At 42.7% G+C, this 20,562-nt stretch overlaps 1 protein-coding gene across 7 annotated transcripts in view; it reads right to left on the reverse strand.

Annotated features, from left to right (window-relative positions):
- Window positions 1-20,562, reverse strand: part of LOC140191350 (transmembrane protein 198-like) — a 95,552-nt gene that overhangs the window by 27,049 nt on the left and 47,941 nt on the right. For 5 of the 7 annotated variants that reach the window (XM_072248667.1, XM_072248666.1, XM_072248664.1 and 2 more), the window contains one exon: window positions 12,463-12,693. In XM_072248667.1, coding sequence (XP_072104768.1) covers window positions 12,463-12,619 — 157 coding nt within the window. In that variant the 5' untranslated portion in view covers window positions 12,620-12,693. Of the gene's footprint in view, window positions 1-12,462; window positions 12,694-14,113; window positions 14,135-18,835; window positions 18,923-20,562 lie in introns of those variants that run through there. The other 2 variants (XM_072248668.1, XM_072248670.1) reach the window with 2 other exon arrangements.

A 20,562-nucleotide genomic window follows, 5' to 3' on the forward strand; every position in this document is an offset into this window, starting at 1 on the left:
GAGATTATTATTTTGCAGCACAGTTGAGAGCTGTGATATGCTGGTGCAACCCATCATATGACGCTCAATGGAAAAACATTGAGGAGGGGATACTTTCCATCCCCATACAGGCAATTTTGGCTGATAACAACCTACAAAGGTACATAAATACTATTGATAATCCATGGGTGAAATGGACTTTTAAAATATGGAAAACTATTATAAAAGAATATAAACTAGAGGGAGGTCTTAAATGGTGTGTATATGACTTGGATTTTACGCCAAATAAACTGGATGCTAGATTTAAGAACTGGACAGCTAAAGGAATAACAGTTCTTTGCAATATAATGAAAGAAGGAACACTGTTCAGTTTTGAAATGCTTAAAGAGAAACACTTATTAGAAAAACAAGACATTTATCGGTATCTACAGATGCAACAGTATGTTAATAGGAGGGATAAAAATGTAACCAAGGCAAGTACATGTTTGATAGAGCTATTTAGAAAAGCATATAATTCCAGACGACGGTAGTAGAATAATTTCAAGCGTGTATAAGGGTTTGTCAAATCTTAAAACACATTCGACTTCATACATTAAAACAAAATGGGAGAAGGAAGGAGGGATAATAATATCTGAGGAAGACTGGACAATAATATGGAGGTATCAATGGAAGTGTACCAGTTCACAGAAATGGAGGGAGTTCGGGTGGAAAAAGTTGATAAGATATTTTATTACACCCTCTCAGAAATCCCATTATGATAGTAACCTCACTGTTTGCTGGAGAAATTGTGGAAATCAAAATGCAAACCATTATCATATTTTCTGGGAATGCCCCGTGATCAAAGACTATTGGAGTGGGATACACAATGCCCTACAAGACTTTTTTAAATATGAAATACCCTTAGAAACTAAGACCATATATTTTGGGTATGTACCTCAAGAACTGTTGAAAAGAGATAAATATTTAATGAATATACTGCTGGTGGCTGGTAAAAAGATCCTTACCAGGAAATGGTTATCACAGGAGAGCCCAACTTTAAATGTATGGTTGGAAATTACAATGGACATTTACAAAATGGAGAAGATAACAGCATCTGTTAATCATAAGTTGGAACAATTTGATTCATACTTGGAAAAATGGTTCAACTACATAACACCTCATACCCTGATTTTATTCTCACAAATCAATGAATATGTTGTTAAAAAAATCACTCCCTACTTGTACATAGCTTTCTTCTTTTGCTTGTTCTTCCTTTCCTCTCTCTTTTATAGGTGTATACCTCAGATAAATATTATGTGGAGATTTGTGGCAAATATGATTATATGATATATACGTACAATATTTGAAATACATCTTATGGAAATATTTGTTTGATGATGAACTTCATTAAAAATAAATTATAAAAAAAGCTTTAGACACTACCTCACTTTTTAATATACAGTATTTCTGTTTTTGCACATTTTAAAAAAATCTATTCAATATACATAATTGATTTATTTGTTTATTTATTATGTTTTATTTTATTTATTATTTTTCCTCTCTCTGCTAGGTTATGTATTGCATTGAACTGCTGCTGCTAAGTTAACAAATTTCACATCACATGCCGGCGATAATAAACCTGATTCTGATTAGAAAATTCCAAAGATTTCCAACTCTGTCAGAAGTTGACACTACAAAGCTCCATCACCAGAGGGAGCCAATGTGCCTTGGTAGAAGTCAACTAACCATACTGATGCGGTGACTAAAAACAATATTGAAAAGATCACACTGTATTTCACTTTGTATACCGTCTTGTCATTTTTCCACCTTCTCGCCACCTTTTATTAGGTGCTGTGAGTGTGATATTTGCAGCTAGAATATAGTATTTGGTTGTGATCAAACCATGAGTGACCTCATCATAACTACTTGGGAATCAACTCACATGTCACGTAGTATAGGTCTGACCACACTTCATTTTCACATCAGCCCTGCTCAAGTCCAGTGATATGTTACAAATATTTCACTGTTTTTCCACTTAGAGGCTGACACAAATCACACACCATTCTCCACTCTGCTGTGTGGTTAAAATAACCACAAGCATTCCAAACACCATGGCACATGCAGCACCGACCCAGTGCAATGACCAGCACTTCAGGAGAAGCTGTGGAATGGAGCCAAGGATAAAATGCATGACATCTGTTAAGAGACAGGGAAAAAATTTCCAGTTTCTGCTTACAGATAATTCTAACACATCAGGTTTCTCTGCAGCTGTACACATTAAACACTTCCCCTGTTACAGTTCCACATTTTTTCCGTTTCCTTTCTACAATGTTCACATTAATTGGCAAGCCAGTAGATTTGATTCAGAATTGGATGCAGACACAAGGGCACAGAAGGCCCTGAAGTTCAGAGCTTAGTTAGGGATCTTCTTGGATTGGAATAATCTTAACAACTCATTTCTTGTTCCCATGAAGAAAACAGTTTAATCCTCCCCCGTCTTGGAGCAAAGTTCTTGTGTCATAAGTTTGTCCAGACCAGCTATTTTGTAAAACCATAGCTTTAAAATGGAGGCTGTGAAATCTACCAATGAAGTCTGTTCATAATTAAGTGTTAATAATTCTTAAAGTGATCGATGAAACTATCTAAGGTGCTCAGATGCTTGCTATTCAGTAGTTAGTCCTCATTTATGGCATAAAGTAAGTTAAAGGTTGATAGTGTTGTGGATAGTGTCGAAGGTTGTCTTTAAGTAAAACAGGACATTGATAGGATGCAGAGCTGGGCTGAGAAGTTGCAGATGGAAGTCAACCCAGAAAAGTGTGAAGTGATTCATTTTGGAAGGTCAAACTTGAATTATTTAATTCTCCTAATTAGTTAATTGCAGTGTGGAGGAACAGGGGATCTTGGGGTCCATGCCCATAGATCCTTCAAAGACGCCACAAATTGATGAGTTGTTAAGAAAGCGAATGGTGTGTTGGTCTTCATTAGTTGGGGGATTTGAGTTCAAGAGCTGCAAGGTCATGTTGCAGCTCTCTCTATAAAACACTGGATAGATCACACTTGGAAAACTGGGTTCAGTTCTGGTTGCCTCATTATAGGAAAGATGTGGAAGCTTTTGAGAGGGTGCACAGGAGATTTACCAAGATGCTGACTGGATTAGAGAGCATGTCTTATGAGAACAGTTTGAGTGAGCTAGGGCTTTTCTCTCTGGAGTGAAGCAGGATGAGAGGTGATTTAATATAGGTGTATTATCACTGCAGGTCATAGTTATTTGTCAAGAATTCACACACAAGATCCATATGAATTTTCAACTGAAGAAATATGCAAGCAATTGACCAAAAAGTCAGCTCTTGCAAATGCTCGGAAAAATTCCCAGTCAGTATGTTCCAGGCTTTCAGGGAATAACACGAGGTAAAGAAAGATCAAATAGGGGAGTAAGACTTGGGCTGGAGTACAGAGGTAGCCCAGCCCACACTGAATCAGAGTACGGCACAAGTAAAGACTGACATAACTATAGCAGCCTTGGGTCATCCCAAAGCACTTTGTGGTCAGTGGAGTTTAAGAACTACAATACTGTAAATAACTGTGGCTAATTTGAGCACAGCAAGACACTAGAGCAGTAAAATAGCTTGAAGGGTGAATATCAGCCAGGACTCTGTTTCTCATTCAAACTTGTGCTCTGGGATCAACTGCATTCATCTGAGCTAACCCTCAGTTCAACAGCTCACCTGACAGACCAAACAGACCAAATTTCCGTCAGTAAAGACCTCTTGCTTAAAATGACAGTCACTGTCATTGCCCCAGAGTACCCACCATCCGTTTATAGCAACACCACCAATAAAGTTCCCATACAGAGCCTCTGTCGTACTGCTTTTTCTTCAGGCAGAAACAATTGAACTTACCAACATGAGTGAAGTGTCTGTAGCAAACGAATAATTAGGCTTTTAAATATATAGAGTCATGAGGCCACTCTGTTTGGAGCAGCAACACCTCATATTCTGCCTGGGTAGCCTCCAACCTGATGGCATGAACATTGATCTTTCCTTCTGGTAACCTTTTTTTTTAAACTTTTCCCTTTCCCATTCCCTCTTCTTCTATTCCCCACTCTGGCCTCATATGCCTTCTTCTCATTTGCCTATCACCTCCCCCCACTTGATACCCCTCCTTCCCTTTCTCCTATGGTCCACTCACCTCTCATATCAGATTCCTGCTTCTTTACCTTTCCCACCCACCTGGCTTTGCCCATCACCTTCTTGCTAGCTTCTTTCCCCTTCCTGGACCATTTTATTCTGGCGCCTTTCCCCTTCCTTTCCGGTCCTGAAGAAGGGTCTCAGCACAAAACGTCGACTGTTTATTAATTTCCATAGATGCTGCCTGATCTGCTGAGTTCCTCCAGCATTTTGTGTGTGTGTTGCATCCAGCATCGGGAGAAATTCCTGTTTACAGCTCAGAAACAGGCCCTTCCCCCACTAGTCCATGCCAAACTGTTAATCTGCCTAGTCTTCTCAACCCGCACTTCGACCACAGCCCTCCGTTCCCCTCCCATCCACATACCTATCCAAACTTCACTTAAATGTTGAAATCGACCCCGCATCCAGCACTTCTGCTGGCAGCTCATTCCACATTCACACCACCCTCTCAGTGAAGAAGTTTTCTCTGATGTTCTCTTAAACTTTTCACCTTTCACCCTTAACCCATGACCCAACCTCAATAGAAAAGCCTGCTTGTATTTACCCTATCTATACCCCTCATAATTTTGTATGCCTCTGTCAAATCTCCCCTCATTCCCCTACATTCTAGGGAATAAACTCCTAACCGATTCAATCTTTCCCCATAACTCAAGTCCTGGCAACATCCATGTAAATTTTCTCTGTACTCCTTCAACCTTATTTACATCTTTCCTGTAGGTAGGTGACCAAAACTCAACACAATATTCCAAATTAGGCCTCGCCAGCATCTTATACAAATTCAACATAATATCCCATCTCCTGTACTCAGTATTTTGATTTGTGAAGGCCAATGTGCCAAAATCTTCTTTACAACCCAATCTACCTGTGACACCGCTTTCAAAGAATTATCTGTTTTCCCAGATCCCTTTGCTCTACCACACTCCTCAGTGCCCTACCACTCACCATGTGAAACCTATCCTGGTTTGTCCTCCCAAACTGCAACACCTCGTACTTGTCTGCATTAGATTCCATCTGCCATTTTTCAGGCCATTTCTCCAGCTGGTCCAGATTCCACTGCAAACCACGATAGTTTCCTCACTGTCCACCACACCCCCAATCTTGGTGTCATCAGCAAATTTGCTGATCCAGTTAACCACATTATCATCCAGATCGTTGAATCAGATGACAAACAACAACAGGCCCAACACTGATCCCTGTGGCTCTCCACTAGTCACAGTGTCCAGTCAGAGAGGCAACCATCTACTACCACTCCCTGGCTTCTCCCACGAAGCCAATGCCTAATCTAATTTACTATTTCATCCTGAATGTTGAGTGACAGAACCTTTTTGGCCAACCACCCATACAGGACCTTCTTATAAAATACTTTGCTGAACATCCACCACCTTGCCTTCATCAAAATTACTGGTAACTTCCTTGATTGGTTCGACACAAAGCCATGTTGACTATCCCCGTCTATCCAAATACTGAACTATCCTGTCCCTTAGAATACCTTCCAAAAAATTTCCCATGACTGATGCCAATAATTTCCTGGCTTATTCTTCAAATCCTTTTTAAACAACAGAACAACATTAGCTATCACCCAATGCTCCGGCACCTCACACGTGGCTAAAAATGTTTCAAGTATCTCTGCCAGGGCCCCTGCAATTTCTGCACTTGCCTCCCACAGGGTTTGAGGACACACCTTGTCAGGCCCTGGGGATTTATCCACCCTGGTTTGCCTCAGGACAGCATTCTTACCATTGCCATTGTCTTATAATTGCCAGGGCATCAGTCCCGGATCACCATTGTTTTCTAACCACCAGAGTTTATGATCATCAGGATTTAGTTCTCTCAGTGTCACCCAAATTTAACATTCTGCCAAAGTTTTAGATATTAGAGTTCCTGGGATCACCAGTGTTTTATGATGCCCTCAGTTTAGCACCTCTATTACTACCAGGCTTTTGCATTGTCATGTGTGGGCATTGGCTTATTTGCCCATCGAAAGCTGCTTTTATCGTGCCAGTCATCAGTTGGCACATTTGAAGGATGCAGCAGCTCTTTCTCATTGGTTGCCTTGTGTGCCATGGCACCAGTGCCCAGTTTCAAGTGCCTCAGCAGTATAAGAATAGCACATGCGGGAGGCTCGGCCTCTTTCCTTTTGTCTCCAGGGGTCAGTGCTGAAGGACCACTGGGAAAGTATGCTCCAGACTTACAAGGCACACTTGTACTCTTAGCTAAGTATCTGTTTGTTGAATATTTAGTTTCATTGTTTGTGTAACTTGGCGGGACTTAGATGTGTGGTCAAGTCTTTTACTGTTTGTAAATAAGTGATTAATATGCTTATTCGTAGTCAGTGTCTTCTGTCTCTCTCACTGAACCCGTGAACCTGCTTCCAAGTTAAAAGCATACTTTAAATTGCAGGGATTAGGACTCTTGTTGTTTAGTGGGTCAGTATTCAATGCCCTTGTAGAAGCTACAACATCTGCTGTCACTGGGTTGTTAACGCAATCCATGGACAGTACATCTGTTAAACCAGCAAACAAAGATAAAAAGGACCACAAAAACATTTATATTTTTAAAGAGTCAAATGAGTGGGATTGCTCTAATTAAATCATAATTGTTAACTTCATTTATATCCCCGATCAAGAAAAAGGCTTGCACATCCCAGATGGCATGACTGAGGTCGGAGTGCAAGGTTCTGATAAATCATGTCAACGGGTACCTTAATGAAATCTCCTGAAAGTTAAGTGGTCTACAGATTATTGGTGGGTAAGGGTTTTGTTCACTGTCAGTGTTTTAAAGTTCAAAGTAAATTTATTATCAAAGAACATATCCCACCATATACAACCCTGAGATTCGTTTTCTTGTGGGCATACTCAGTAAATCCAAGAAACATAAAAGAATCAATGAAAGACCACACCCAACAGGACAAACCATCATTGTGCAAAAAACAACAAATTATGCAAATACAAGGAAGAAATAATAATAATAAGGAATAAATATCAAGAACGTGATATGAAGAGTACTTGAAAGTGAGTCCATAGCTTGTGGGAACAGTTCAGTGATGGGGCGAGTCAAGACAGTGAAGTTATCCCCTCTGGTGTAACAGCCTGTATGGTTGAGGGGTAATAACTGTTCCTGAACCTGGTGGTGTGTGTCCTGAGACTCCTGTACCCTCTTCCTGATGGATGGCAGCAGTGAGAAGGGAGCATGGCCTGGGTGGTGGGGGTCCCTGATGATGGATGCTGCTTTCCTGCAACAACACTCTGTGTAGATGTGCTCAGTGGTGGGGAGGGCTTTACCTGTGATGGACTGGGCCGTATCCACTACTTTCTGTAGGATTTTCCATTCAAGGGCATTGGTGTTTCCATACCAGGCCATGATACAACTGGTCAGGACACTCTCCACTGTGCATCTATAGAAGTTTGTCAAAGTTTTAGATGTCGTGCTGAATCCGGGCAACGAGACACTGCCTTCTTCCTTCACAATTGGCCCTGGACAGATCCTCTGAAATTATAACACTGACCCTCTCCACCTCTGATCCCCCTGATGAGGATTGGCTCATGGACCTCTGGTTTCCTCCTCCTGAAGTTAATAATCAGCTCCTTGGTCTTGCTGACATTGAGTGAGAGGTTGATGTTGTCACACCATTCAGCCAGATTTCAACTTCCCTCCTACATACTGAATCACCACCTTTGCTTCAGCCTATTACAGTGGTGTTGTCAGCAAACTTGAATATGGCACTGGAGCTGTACTTGGCCACACAATCACAAGAATAAAGCGAGCAGAGCAGGGTGCTAAACACACAGCCCTGCGGTGCACCTGTGTTGATGGAGATTGTGGAGGAGATGCTGTTGCCAATCCGAACTGACTGGGGTCTACAAGTGAGGAAATCCAGGATCCAATTGCACAAGGAGATATCGAGGTCAAGGTCTTGAAGGTTATTGATTACTTTTGAGAAGATGATAGATTTGAATGCCGAGCTGTCATCTTAAAGAGCATCCTGATGTATGCATCTCTTCTGTCCAGATGTTCCAGGGTTGAGTGAAAAGCCAATGAAATGGCTTCTGCTGTGGATCTGTTGTGCTGGAAGGCAAACTGGAGTGGATCCAGGTCACTTTCCAGGCAGGAGTTGATACATTTAGTCACCAACCCCTCAAAACACTTCAACACTGTGCAGCAACACACATCAAAGTTGCTGGTGAACGCAGCAGGCCAGGCAGCATCTCTAGGAAGAGGTACAGTCGACGTTTCGGGCCGAGGCCCTTTGTCCTGACGAAAGGTCTTGGCCCGAAACAGCGATTCTACCTCTTCCTAGAGATGCTGCCTGGCCTGCTGCGTTCACCAGCAATTTTTATGTGTGCTGCTTGAAATTCCAGCATCTGCAGATCTCCTCGTGTCAACACTGTGGATGTAAGTGTGACTGGATGACAGTCATTGAGGCAGGTCACCACGTTCTTCTTAGGCACCGGTATAACTGAAGCCTGCTTGAAGCGGGTGGGTACCACACACTGCTGAAGCGAGAGGTTAAAGATCTCAGTGGCACTCCAGCCAGTTGATAAGCGCAAAGCAATGGAGATTATTATCATCAATGTCACAAGAGCAGGTTTATGGTTACTAGATGAGTGACACAAAGGAAAGAGCCAGTGAACTGGTCTTATGTACATGAGGAGCAAGATTTTATAATTACATGCATGTGCCTTCACAGCCACAGGAAGCCATCCTACCCTTCATCAGAGGCAAGCAATGTTTAGAGAGCAAAGAAGTCAGATAATAAAGAGATGGCTGTTTCAAGCAATTTGTGCTTGAGTCCACTAGAGAAAAGGCAATTCTGGATTGGGTGTTGTGTAATGAACCAGAATTGATTAGGGAGCTAAGTTAAAGGAACCCTTAGGAGGCAGTGATCATAATATGATAGAATTCACCCTGTAGCTTGAGAAAAAGTATCAGTATTACAGTGGAGTATAGGGAATTACAGAGACTTGCGAGAGGAGCTGGCCAAAGTTAATTGCAAGGGAACACTCACAGGGATGACAGCAGAACAGCAATGGCTGGAGTTTCTGGGAATAGTCTGGAAGCCACAGACAGTTACAATCCAAAGTAGCAGTATTCTAAAGGGAGGATGAGGCAACTGTAGCTGACAAGAGAAGTCAAAGACAGTATAAAAGCAAACGACAGGGCACATAATATAGCAAAAATTAGTAGGAAGCTAGAGGATTAGGAAGCTTTTAAAAACCAACAGAAAAAAAGCAATAAGGGGAGAAAAGATGAAATTTGAAGTTAAGCTTGCCAATTATATAAAGGAAGATACAGAAAGTTTTTTCAGATATAAAGGGTAAAAGAAGAGGAGAGAAAGGAAAGTGGACCACTGGAAAATGACATTGGAGAGCTGGTATTGGGGGACAAAAAATGGCGTACGAACTTAAGTTTTTTGCATCAGTGGAAAACATTGTGGAAAATACCAGCTGTATGCCAGAAATTCAAGAGTGTCAGGGGGCAGAAGTGAATGTTGTTGCTATTACTAAGGAGAAGGTGCTTGTGAAGCTGAAAGGTCTGAAGGTAGATAAATCACCTGGAGCAGATGGTGCTGAAAGAGGTATCTGAAGAGATTGTGGAGGCATTAGTAGCGATCTTTCAAGAATCACAAGATTCTAGAACGTTTTCAGAGGACTAGAAAATTGCAAATGTCGCTCCGCTCTTTAAAAAGACAGAGAGGTAAATGACAGGAAATTATAAGCCAGTTAGCCTGACTTCAGTGGTTGGGAAGATGTTGAAGTCCATTATTATGGATGAGGTTTCAACGTACTTGGAGGCACATGATAAAATAGACCGAAGTCAGAACGGTTTCCTCAAGGGGAAATCTGTTGGAAATAACAGACAGGGTGGACAAAGAAGAGTCAGTGAATGTTGTTGTTTGAATCTTCAGGCCTTTGACAAGGTGCCACACATGAGGCTGCTAAACAAGATAAGAGCCCATGGTATTACAGAAAAGATTCTAGCATGGACCGAAGGCAAAGAGTGGGAATGAAGGGAGTCTTTTCTGGTTGGTTGCAGGTAACTAGTGGTGTTCCACAGGGGTCAGTGTTGGAACCAATTCTTTTCACGTTATACGTCAATGATCAGGATGAAGGAATTGATGGCTTTGTGGCCAAGTCTGCATACAATACAAAGATATATGGAGGGCCAGGTAGTGCTGAGGAAGCAGGGAGCCTGCAGAACAACTTGGACAGATTGGGAGAATGGGCAAAGAAGTGGCAGATAAAATATAGTGTCAGGAAGTATACGGTCATGCACTTTAGTAGAAGCAATAAAGGTAAAGACTTATTTTCTAATTGGGAGAAAACTCAAAAATCAGAGGTACAAAGGGACTTGGGAGTCCTTGTGCAGGATTCCCTAAAGGCTAACTTGCAGGTTGAATCGGTGGTGAGGAAAGCAAATGCAATGTTAGCATTCATTTTGAGAGGACTAGAGGCTTCACAAGGTACTGGTCAAACTGAAAGCAACTGCACTTATGTCAACTACACAACCTGAATGCCTATCATAGACAACTCCACCACTCTGCAACCTAAATAGACCTGTTTCCTCATTTCTCCAGTTCTTACAGAGGATCTTTAGCTTGAAACATTAACTTTTTCAACAGACACTGCCTAATCTGCCAAGCATTACCAAGTTTCTTTTTTATTTTGGGTTTCCAACATCTGAAGTTTACTAATTTTACTTAAGGGTCTTAAGCTTAATGTCTCTTTCAAAATACTTAGTTGGATGAAATAGACTTAATGTTAAAAACAAGATAATTGGGCCACTGAGATTAGACATAAATCTCCTTCGACCAAAACAGCAAGTAAGCAAAATGGGAACACAAGCACAATTAGTGATGAGCTCCAGGCTGGTCAGTGAGAGACTGTCCTTACACACCACCTTCTGCTGACCCCCAGACCCTTCTAATGCGATTGCCATTCAACTTCCTTTCTGTGTGCTTCATTTGAAGATGCGAATTATAGTCATATAGCATGGAAACAGGCCCTTGGGGTCATTTAAAAAGAATATTCTTGTGTAGGTTTTAAGGAGTTATACAGTACAGAAGCAGGCCTTTTGGCTCACTGAACCCATGCTAACCATCACCCACCCACTTATGCAATCCTACACAAAGCATGTTTTTTTCTCTCCCTATATTCCCATTAACTCCCAAGATCCATAATACACTGGAGGCAATTTACAAGCAGCCCAGTTAACTTACCAACCAACCTGCATGTCTTTAGAATGCGATAGGAAACTGGAGAATCCGAGGAGACCCACACAAAGAGAATGTGCAAACTCCACACAGGCAGTGCCAAAGGTTGAACCTGTGTCTCTGGAGCTGTGCCCACCGCACCTCCTGGGAAACTTTTCTTTCTCAAGCACGTGGTACTCCACCTTAATGTTCCTCCATTTACTGGTACTATCTAAATCTTTCTAACAAACCATGCTCTCTAACATTCAGTTCAATCCCCAAGCCTCTCTCTGCATCCCCACAAGATAGCCACTTATTTTTCCAGGGAGAAAGGACTGCAAAGATTATTGCAATTCAGAAAAAGGAAACTGCATCTTAAGCATGACAGAACAAGAGAAAGAGGGCTTGCATTTAAAATAAACCAAACTAATTGAATGGTAGCAATACGTTTGGGATTTCCCTCATCAAGGTTTGCCTAGACAAACCAATTTTAAAATGCGCTATCCTTCAAAATTTAGCCCCCTCCTCATACTCCTCAAAAAGCCGGTGAGATCAGGGGAGGCAGGGTGAGAGCATTAGTATCAGAAATAGAAGAGGTATAAGATTGGACTCCGTCAACGACAGCAGAAGGGAAGGCACAGAAAAGCCTCATCTTGAGAGCAGATATGGTGGAGATGGAGAAACTGAGAGAAAGGAAAGGCATCCTTACTCACCTCTCCTCTAATGATTCCCATTCTCACTTCCTTTACTTATCAGAGTCCTTCGTGTTCCTGCTGCTCTCCCTCCAGCAGCTGTATCCACCCTCCCCTGCCCTCACCTTGCTCCATCTGGTTTACTTTACTCTCTCTCTCTCTGTCTCCATCTATCATCCATCTGCCACCGTCTCCCTTCTATACCCCTGCTGCCCTCCCCTGCCCATCTTTCCATCCTTCCTCAGTCCACCAATCACACTCTCACCCCACCCTGCTTTCCCACTTTCTTCCAGTCACATCCCCTCTCCACTCTCAGTCCTGGTACAGGGTCTTGACCAGAAACGTCAACTGTTCCTTCCCCCCTCCCCCACGGATTCTGCTCGACCCATGAGTTCCTCCAGAAGATGTTTGTTTCTCTGTGGAATACTTCACTTACCAAAGAAGCAGTAGATGATCCCAAAAAGGCAGCACATGGCACAGATAATGGATGGAATGAGTTGATATTTTCTTTCCACCTCCAGGTCACAGCGGTTCTCATCAACAGCCTCCTGGCCAGTGTCCATGAGGTTAACGTTAAACAGTGCAGACGCCATGACTGCTCAAAGCCCACAGGAGAAAGAGCAGGAAGGCTAGGGGAGTCTGTCCATTCAAATGGACACCTCAAGCTCTAAAAGGGAATGATGCAAAACATACAGAATTAGATCAAGTGGAAATGGTCATGAATGCTAGAAATCCAGAATGTATTAATTTTCACTAAACCAGTGGCCTTGGGAAATCAGGGCAGAACCACACAAATTCTCTGAAGTATGGGGCCTCCACAGCTTCTGGAATATATCTAACCACAAGCCAAATCCAATTGAATTATCTTAAACTGATGAACTGCTTACACAAGCTCAGCCAAATCTTGGTTTGGCTACACTGGCCATTAACAAATACTCCAGAACATGTAAAAATATCTGTCAGCAAATAAGTAGCCTGTGGCAATTTTTTTTCCTTGCTGGCAGCTCAAGCCACACTTGTGGTAACTTAAGACTATCTCCAACACAACAGCACATGTCCTAAAATTTGAAACAGCACAGAAGTAAACACCCAGCTCCTAAAATATCACATATCTTGCCCCAAGGAGGCAAGAAGTTTGACAAAAGCAAATAAGCAACAGAGGACTTCGGATGCAAGTGTACAGCACTGCACAATTAAATGATGCAAAGGAGCCGAAGTCCTTCGTGACTGGTTTTACTATGGTTCCATAAATGTACGAAGAGACAAAGGTTATTGAAGATGTACGCATTGGAAAGGAAGACTGGGGCACAGTCTGGTAATTAAATCTAAATTCAATGACTAATAGCTCATGTTCAAAGCTTTAATTCCCAACATTAGAAAAAGGATTAAGAACTTTAATTGTTTGTTGAATAACACAATATTGACAGAACCTCGGAAATAGGTCAGCACATTGAGATATAAAAGCCTATCCCCATGGTAACCTAGCCTCGCCCTATCAGGGACAGGCCCTTTGTCCTATCCGCCTCTTCCTCACACTCTCTGGAACTTAACCTAACTTGTTTTCTCTCTTTCCAGTTCTGACAAAGGGTCTTTGACCCCTGCTTCCCAATCCACAGATGTTGTCAGCCTATTCTGTTTTATTTCTGATTTCCAGCAGCTATGGGTTGTTAATGTTTATTTAATACCTGTGGCACACAGCTGAACCTTAGCCTTCAGGAAACTGAGGGACATAGCACCATTTCCCGTTTAGCTGCTAAACAATCACTTCATTCATTTGTCCGGTTTGCTCTGCTCACTGATGTACCTTGCTGCTTTTAAACAAAACAAGCCTGTTTCAATTGTCTCAACTAAATCATCTTGCTGACCCATCAGATGGTTCACCTAGTAACACCTTCATCGCTGAATCTGGACGATTGTGGATTCGAGCTCCACTCCAAAAGTACAGACTCAAAGCCCTATGGCTGCCACCTTCTGAGCTTTAAAACAAGATGCCCTAGAACTAATGAGGTAAAATTGAGACAACACGCCAATAAACCCCTTGGAGTAAATATTTATTCAGACCGTTGCTGCTCAGGTAAAGCACTTACCAACAGATTTCTGGGAAAATAATCCTTAATGAACGAGATTGGAGAGGTTTCAGAGACGCAAGTGTGATGAGGGACTGGTTAAAAGCAAGTTCTAATTTCCTGGCTGGAATCATTTCCTCCCCTTTAACTTGCTCGTGTTGAGCTGAGAGCAGTCGCAGAACGTGGGGTAGATTTGCTGCAGAGCGGATACACGTTCAGTCCAGATCGGAGGATCACTCAAGACAGGGATGGCAATTACAGCACCACAGTTGATGCACACGACAACATAGCATAAAATCATCAGCAGGAATTAAAACAGAAACTGCTGTAAACACCCAGGGAACTAGGCAGCATCTATAGAGAGAACCAGCGTCAATATTTCAGGTTCCTCTCTCCACAGTTGCTGCCTGCCCTGTTGAGTGTCTCTGATGTTTCTTGTTTTTATTTAAGACTCGCAGTGTCTTATACCATATTGATTTTCAAATGGAAGCAGGAATAGGCCATTTTCCCCACTCCCCCCACCCAAATTTGCTCTACCATTCCATGAGATCATGGCTAACTTTTTAGCTCAGTGTCACTTCCCTGTTCTAACCGCCTTTTACTCTATTACATTCATATCTAAACTTCTATTGGTCTAAGTCCTGAAGATACTGAGCCTCCACAGCCATCTTGGATACATGTGAAATTATGTGTTAGAGCTGAAGTAAATCACTCAGCCTCTCCAGCCTGCTTTGCCATTTAGTAAGATCTCATTGTAAACAGCTCTGCATTCCTATCTAGCCTTAACAAAAATCTACCTTTGCCTTAGAAATATTCAAAGACTTTGTTCCCACCGCCCTGTGAGGAAGAGAGTTCCAAAGTCTCTCAATCCTCTTTGAACTTGAAGCCGTGACCCAGCAAAATGGGAAGAACAACCCCTAAAATGGGTTGGGGCTCTCTGATGAATCCCCCCCAGTTCTATCCCTAGCGACAGCATTGCCAAATGGTCAATGGAATATCCAAAAGATTGTGTTGATACAGCATTTCTGTTACAAATTTCACATTCAGCCCTGTAACCTTGACAGCAGAAGAGTGCATTTCTGATTCCTAATCCATGACTTGCCTTCAACCAAGAAAACAGTGCAGTGGGGTGAGAGATGTTAGGCCACAGATTGCTCAAGTTGTTTTATCCTTATGCAGACTTGTAAACACATTGGCCCGATGTGTAGGTGAGTGGAAGAACCTGGGAGGGAGTTGACAGGAACATGGAAGGAATGGAATGGGATTAGCGTAAATGGGTGAGTGAAGGTCAGCGTGGATTCAGTGGACTGAAGAGCTTGTCTGTCAGCTGTCTGTCCCTACAATTCAAATTCTAATCCTGTCTATAGCCACTAGGGGGCATCAGAGTCAAGCCTACAAGTCTTCACCTATTTGCATGCACATGCTGGGTCACTTAATGCAAAGTTTGCAATTTTCACTCTGAATCCACAGTACACTGGCCCAGCAGCCAACCACATTTATCTACAGCTTTATGTAGCTTGGCAACAGGCCTGGCTGGTTGTATTCCAGTGAAATATTCCCACACAATGATTATTCCTTGCACTATTCTCAAAAGCCTTCCAGTGGCACCACCTCCAACACAAGAAATCAGCTGACAAACCCAAATTCCATCGCCAGGCATCACAAATTCCATGATTTTTAAATGTTCTATTTCATCAACAAACAATTACATGCAATGCCAGAGGGCTTTCCTGTGTTCTAAATAGGTTAATTCGAAAACAAATAAGATTTTATTTTATTAAAAAATGCCAAACATGGTATTTATTGACAGGATTCTGACCTTGAACTGCTTCTAAATCCAAATAGCCTAAGTCCCTGGATCCCATGCCTCCTGACTTTCTGAATGGACCTACCATGGGGAACCTTGTCAAATGCTATATATATGCAGCAGATGCCCAGACTCTTCTCTTGCTTCCTGGATGGATCTATCCCAACCAGCCCCAGGAACTTAAAAGTTCCAGCACAACTTCTTTTTAACATTGACATGCTCCAGTGTATTAGCCTGTTCCGCATTGTTCCCACATTAGTCAATGTCCTTCTCACTGGTGAATCCTGAAGCGAAGTATTCATTAAGGACCTCCCCTACCTCCTCCAACTCCAGGCACATGTTTGCTCTTCTATCCCTGATCTGTCCTACGCTCACTCTTGTCATCCTGCTTCATGTATGTGTAAAACGCTTTGGGGCTTTCCTTAATCCCAGTTGCCAATCGAGTCCCCTTCTAGCTCGAAGTCCCTTCTTAAGTTTCTTCCTGGCTACCTTGCAACTCCCCAGAGCCCTGTCTGATCCTTGTATCCTCTTGGCTAAATGTTCTACATCTTTTGTCAACTATGGTTCCTTCACCCTTTCCCTGTCTCAGTGGGACAGACCCATCCAGAACCCCATGGTAGTGCTCCATAACAACCTCCACGTTTCCATTGCTCATTTCCCCGAGTACATCTGTTCCCAAAGTTCGGCCTAATAGCATCATAATTCGCCCTCCCCAGTTGAATACTTTTCCATACTGTCTGCTCCTATCTCTTTCCAAGGCCATGGCAAAGGTCAGGGATTTGTGGTCACTGTCTCCAAAATGCTCACTTAGAGAGATCTGTCAGCTGACCAGGTTTATGGCTAATACTAGATCCAGTATGGCCTGTCCTCTAGTCTGCCTGTCCAGATATTGTGTCAGGAATCCTTCCTGGACACACGTAACAAACTCTGCTCCATCCAAACATTTTGCACGAAGGATGTGCCAATCAACATTGACAACAACCCTGTTATTTTTGTACCTTTCCAAAATCTGCCTCCCAATCTGCTCCAATGGGGGTGGGGAGGCTATAGAATACTCCCAATAAAGTAATTACTCCCTTCCTGTTTCTGACTTCACCAACACTGACTGGGGATTTCATTTTAATAGCTTTCGAATGTCAGAGACATTCAGAAATATTTAAAGCTCTTTACAACATCGACAGCTGACAAAGGTTTCAGGGGAAATTTTGGGGGCAGTACTGGAGCTTGGGACACTTTCAGGGCCAGGTAAGTTGACCCTCCAAATCAGGATCTGGTGCACCTGAACCCAAGTTGGAGGCAGGCAGCGAGCACACACATTCAAGCAGAAATTGAGCAACTTCTCATACCTGGGTAAACAGCCTCAGAAATCAAGCTGCTTTTCTAGCACTTGTACTGAACCATTTCCTGGACCCTGATTTAATCCAGTACTTTCTGCTGGAAAGTAAACGTGTGTATACGTGGAATTTGGATTGCAACCAGATCACATGAAGAATGGATTGAAAGTTCAACACAATCCCAATGCCAAGCCACACCTCCAGGGGTTAAAGGTTTAAACCCAAGCTTCTAATGTATTTTATATAGAATTTAAAACCTTACTGAGAGTTTGAATTTGTAAAAAGTACACGGCAATTTGAAAACAACATTCAGCATCAATATTTCAAATGAGAACTCCACAGTTTGCCATGAAGATTTTCCTTGATAAATTGTCTTTTTGCTTTAATTGTTCATTAAGAATAGAAGATTGCATCAGAATGGCCCAATATGGATGTACAGAAATGCCTCAGAGATTGAGGAAGAGTGAAAATTCCCTAAATAATCAGTCTGCGCTCCTTTCTGAATTCACCTCAACTAACTGCCTGTTGCAGTTCATGCAAGGCAACACATTGGTACAGCAGGTAGTACTGCTGCTTAACAGCTCCAGAGACTTCCGGTGCTGTCTATGTGGAGTTTGCAAGTTCTCCCTGTAACTACATGGGTTTCCCCAGGTGCTCCAGTTTCCTCCCACATCCTAATGACGTGAGGTTTGGTGGGTTAATTGGCTGTGGTGAATTGCCCCAAGGGGGTAGAATTGGAGAGGGCTGTTGATGCCAATGCAAGAGAAAAGTAAAATGGGGTTATTATAGATGGACTTAATGGTCAGCAAAGATGAAGTGGGCCAAAGTGCCTTTTCTGTAAGCTCAATTAAGAGCATATCAGTTCATGGGTTCATAAGACCATAAGAAATAGGAACAGTAGGCCATCTGGCCATCGAACCTGCTCCACCATTCAACAAGATCATGGCTGATCTGGCCATGAACTCAGCTCCACCTACCTGCCTTTTCCCCATAACCCTGAATTTCCCCGCTATGCAAAAACCTATCTCCTGTATACCTTAAATACATTTAATGAGGTAGCCTCTACTTCACTGGGCAGAGGATTCAAGTCCCACACCTGACAATTAAGCACAAAAATATAGCGTGACTCTCCAGTGAAGCACTGAGGCAGCTCTATACAGGAGGTGCTCGGTTTTAGAGAGGATGTTAACCCTCGGTGTTCCCTCTGACAGACAGATGCAAAAGACTGTGATCCTATTCCAAAGTAGAGCTGGCTGCTTCCCCCTTGCCCTGCCAGACATTTATCCCCCTAAGCAACATCACTGAAGCTCATTTTCCGCCCATTACTAGTCTTGCTAATGCTGTGCACAAATTGGGGTGCTGCGTTTTCGACAGTAAAACAGTGACCACGGCTCACAGGTGACCCAGGGCACTTTGAGATCCCTGAACAGAAAGTGGGGGGAGCTGCACTGAAATGTGGGTGTATCTTTAAAGTGAATCCTGCAGGAAAAGTCGTATCCAGGAGAGCCCCACCAAACTCATCTCAACCCAGCAACTTGCCGTCACCTATTCTTCCCACTTCCCCCAGTCGTCCCACAAAAGATTAAAGAGGATTTTCCTTACTTGACAATGTCTGCAGATCACATGACTCTCCGTATCAGGACAAACAAATCCACCGCTTTTGGACTAAGCTAAAGGAGGTTTCCTTTGGCAACCATGTCGCTTTACTTCTGAGGGTGTTTTCACATGGGCTGTGAGATCTCTGCACCCAGCCAAGTGAGTCACTGCAGAAACATCCTCCCCTCCACATCTGCAGTAGTAACAGGACAGGGAAGGCAGGCTGGAACGCTTGGCATCCGTCCAGACACCATGTGGGAGACAAGCAGCTTCCACAACTGCTTTTCAGCAGATTGCACTACAGACCATCTGCCTTCCTTTTCCCATTTGAAGCTTCTGGTGTCACGGAAGGGATGGAGGACAAAAAGCCAATAGGACTTGCCCAGCAGACTGAATCCAAGCACAGCCCTTTCCCTAATCATTAAGGACCTTCACCATCCAGGACATGCCCACTTCTCATTACTACCATTGGGAGGAAGTACAGCAGCCTGAAGACCCACACAGATTTCTGAACCCACGAACACGACCTCACTATTTTGCAACACACATCAAAGTTGCTGGTGAGCGCAGCAGGCCAGGCAGCGTCTCTAGGAAGAGGTACAGTCGACATTTCGGGCCGAGACCCTTCGTCAGGACTAACTGAAAGAAGGTGGTTGAAAAGTTGAAGAGCCGAAGAAATTACAGATGGGGAGCAGTGAGAGATGGTTTCACTAAACTCCCGTCGAAGAGAAGATTTAAACTTCTTCAGTGTAGGTATCACCGGAAGAGGCTTCGCAGTAGTGAATTTAAAAACGCAAACACGAGGAAATCTGCAGATGCTGGAATTTCAAGCAACACACATCAAAAGCGACGCAGGGTCTCAGCCTGAAACGTCGACTGTACCTCTTCCTATAGATGCTGCCTGGCCTGCTGTGTTCACCAGCAACTTTGATGTGTGTTGTTTGAATTTCTAGCACCTGCAGAATTCCTCGCTATTTTGCTCTTTTTATAAAAATATATTCATATACTTCCTAATTTATAGGGTTACTTTTTTCACCCCACCCCCTTGGCAGTTTTCATATTTTATTGGTTTACAACATTGAATCACAGTGGATTTAATTTGGCTTTTTCTGACGCTGATCAACAGAAAAAGACTCTTTCATGTGAAAGTGAAAACAGATCTCTACAAAGTTATCTAAGTTAATTACAAATATAAAACATAAAATAATTGATTGCAGAAGTGTTCATTCCCATTAATATGACACACCAAATCATCACTGGTACAGCCAATTGGTTTTAGAAGTCACATAATTAGTTAAATGGAGATCTGTTTTTGGAGACCTGTACATAGTCAAGGTGTTTCAATTTGATTGTAGTAAAATACACCTGTATCTGGAAGGTCCAACTGCTGGCCAGTCAGTATCCTGGCAAAAACTACACCATGGAGACAAAAGAACACTCCAAGCAAATTCGCAAAAAGGTTATTGAAAAGCACAAGTCAGCAGATGGATACAAGAAAATTTCCAAGTCACTGTATGTCCTTGGAGTACAATTAAGTCAGCCATCAAGAAATGGAAAGAATATGGTACAGCTGTAAATCTGCCGCGAGCAGGCCGTCCTCAAAAACTGAGTGACCGTGCAAGAAGGGGACTAGTGAGGGAACCCACCAAGAGACTTCTGACAACTCTGGAGGAGTTACAAGCTTCAGTGGCTGAGATGGGAGAGACTGTGTATGCAACAACTGTTGCCCAGGT

This window comes from Mobula birostris, chromosome X, assembly GCF_030028105.1.
Source record: "Mobula birostris isolate sMobBir1 chromosome X, sMobBir1.hap1, whole genome shotgun sequence".
Classification (NCBI taxonomy): Eukaryota; Metazoa; Chordata; class Chondrichthyes; order Myliobatiformes; family Myliobatidae; genus Mobula; species Mobula birostris.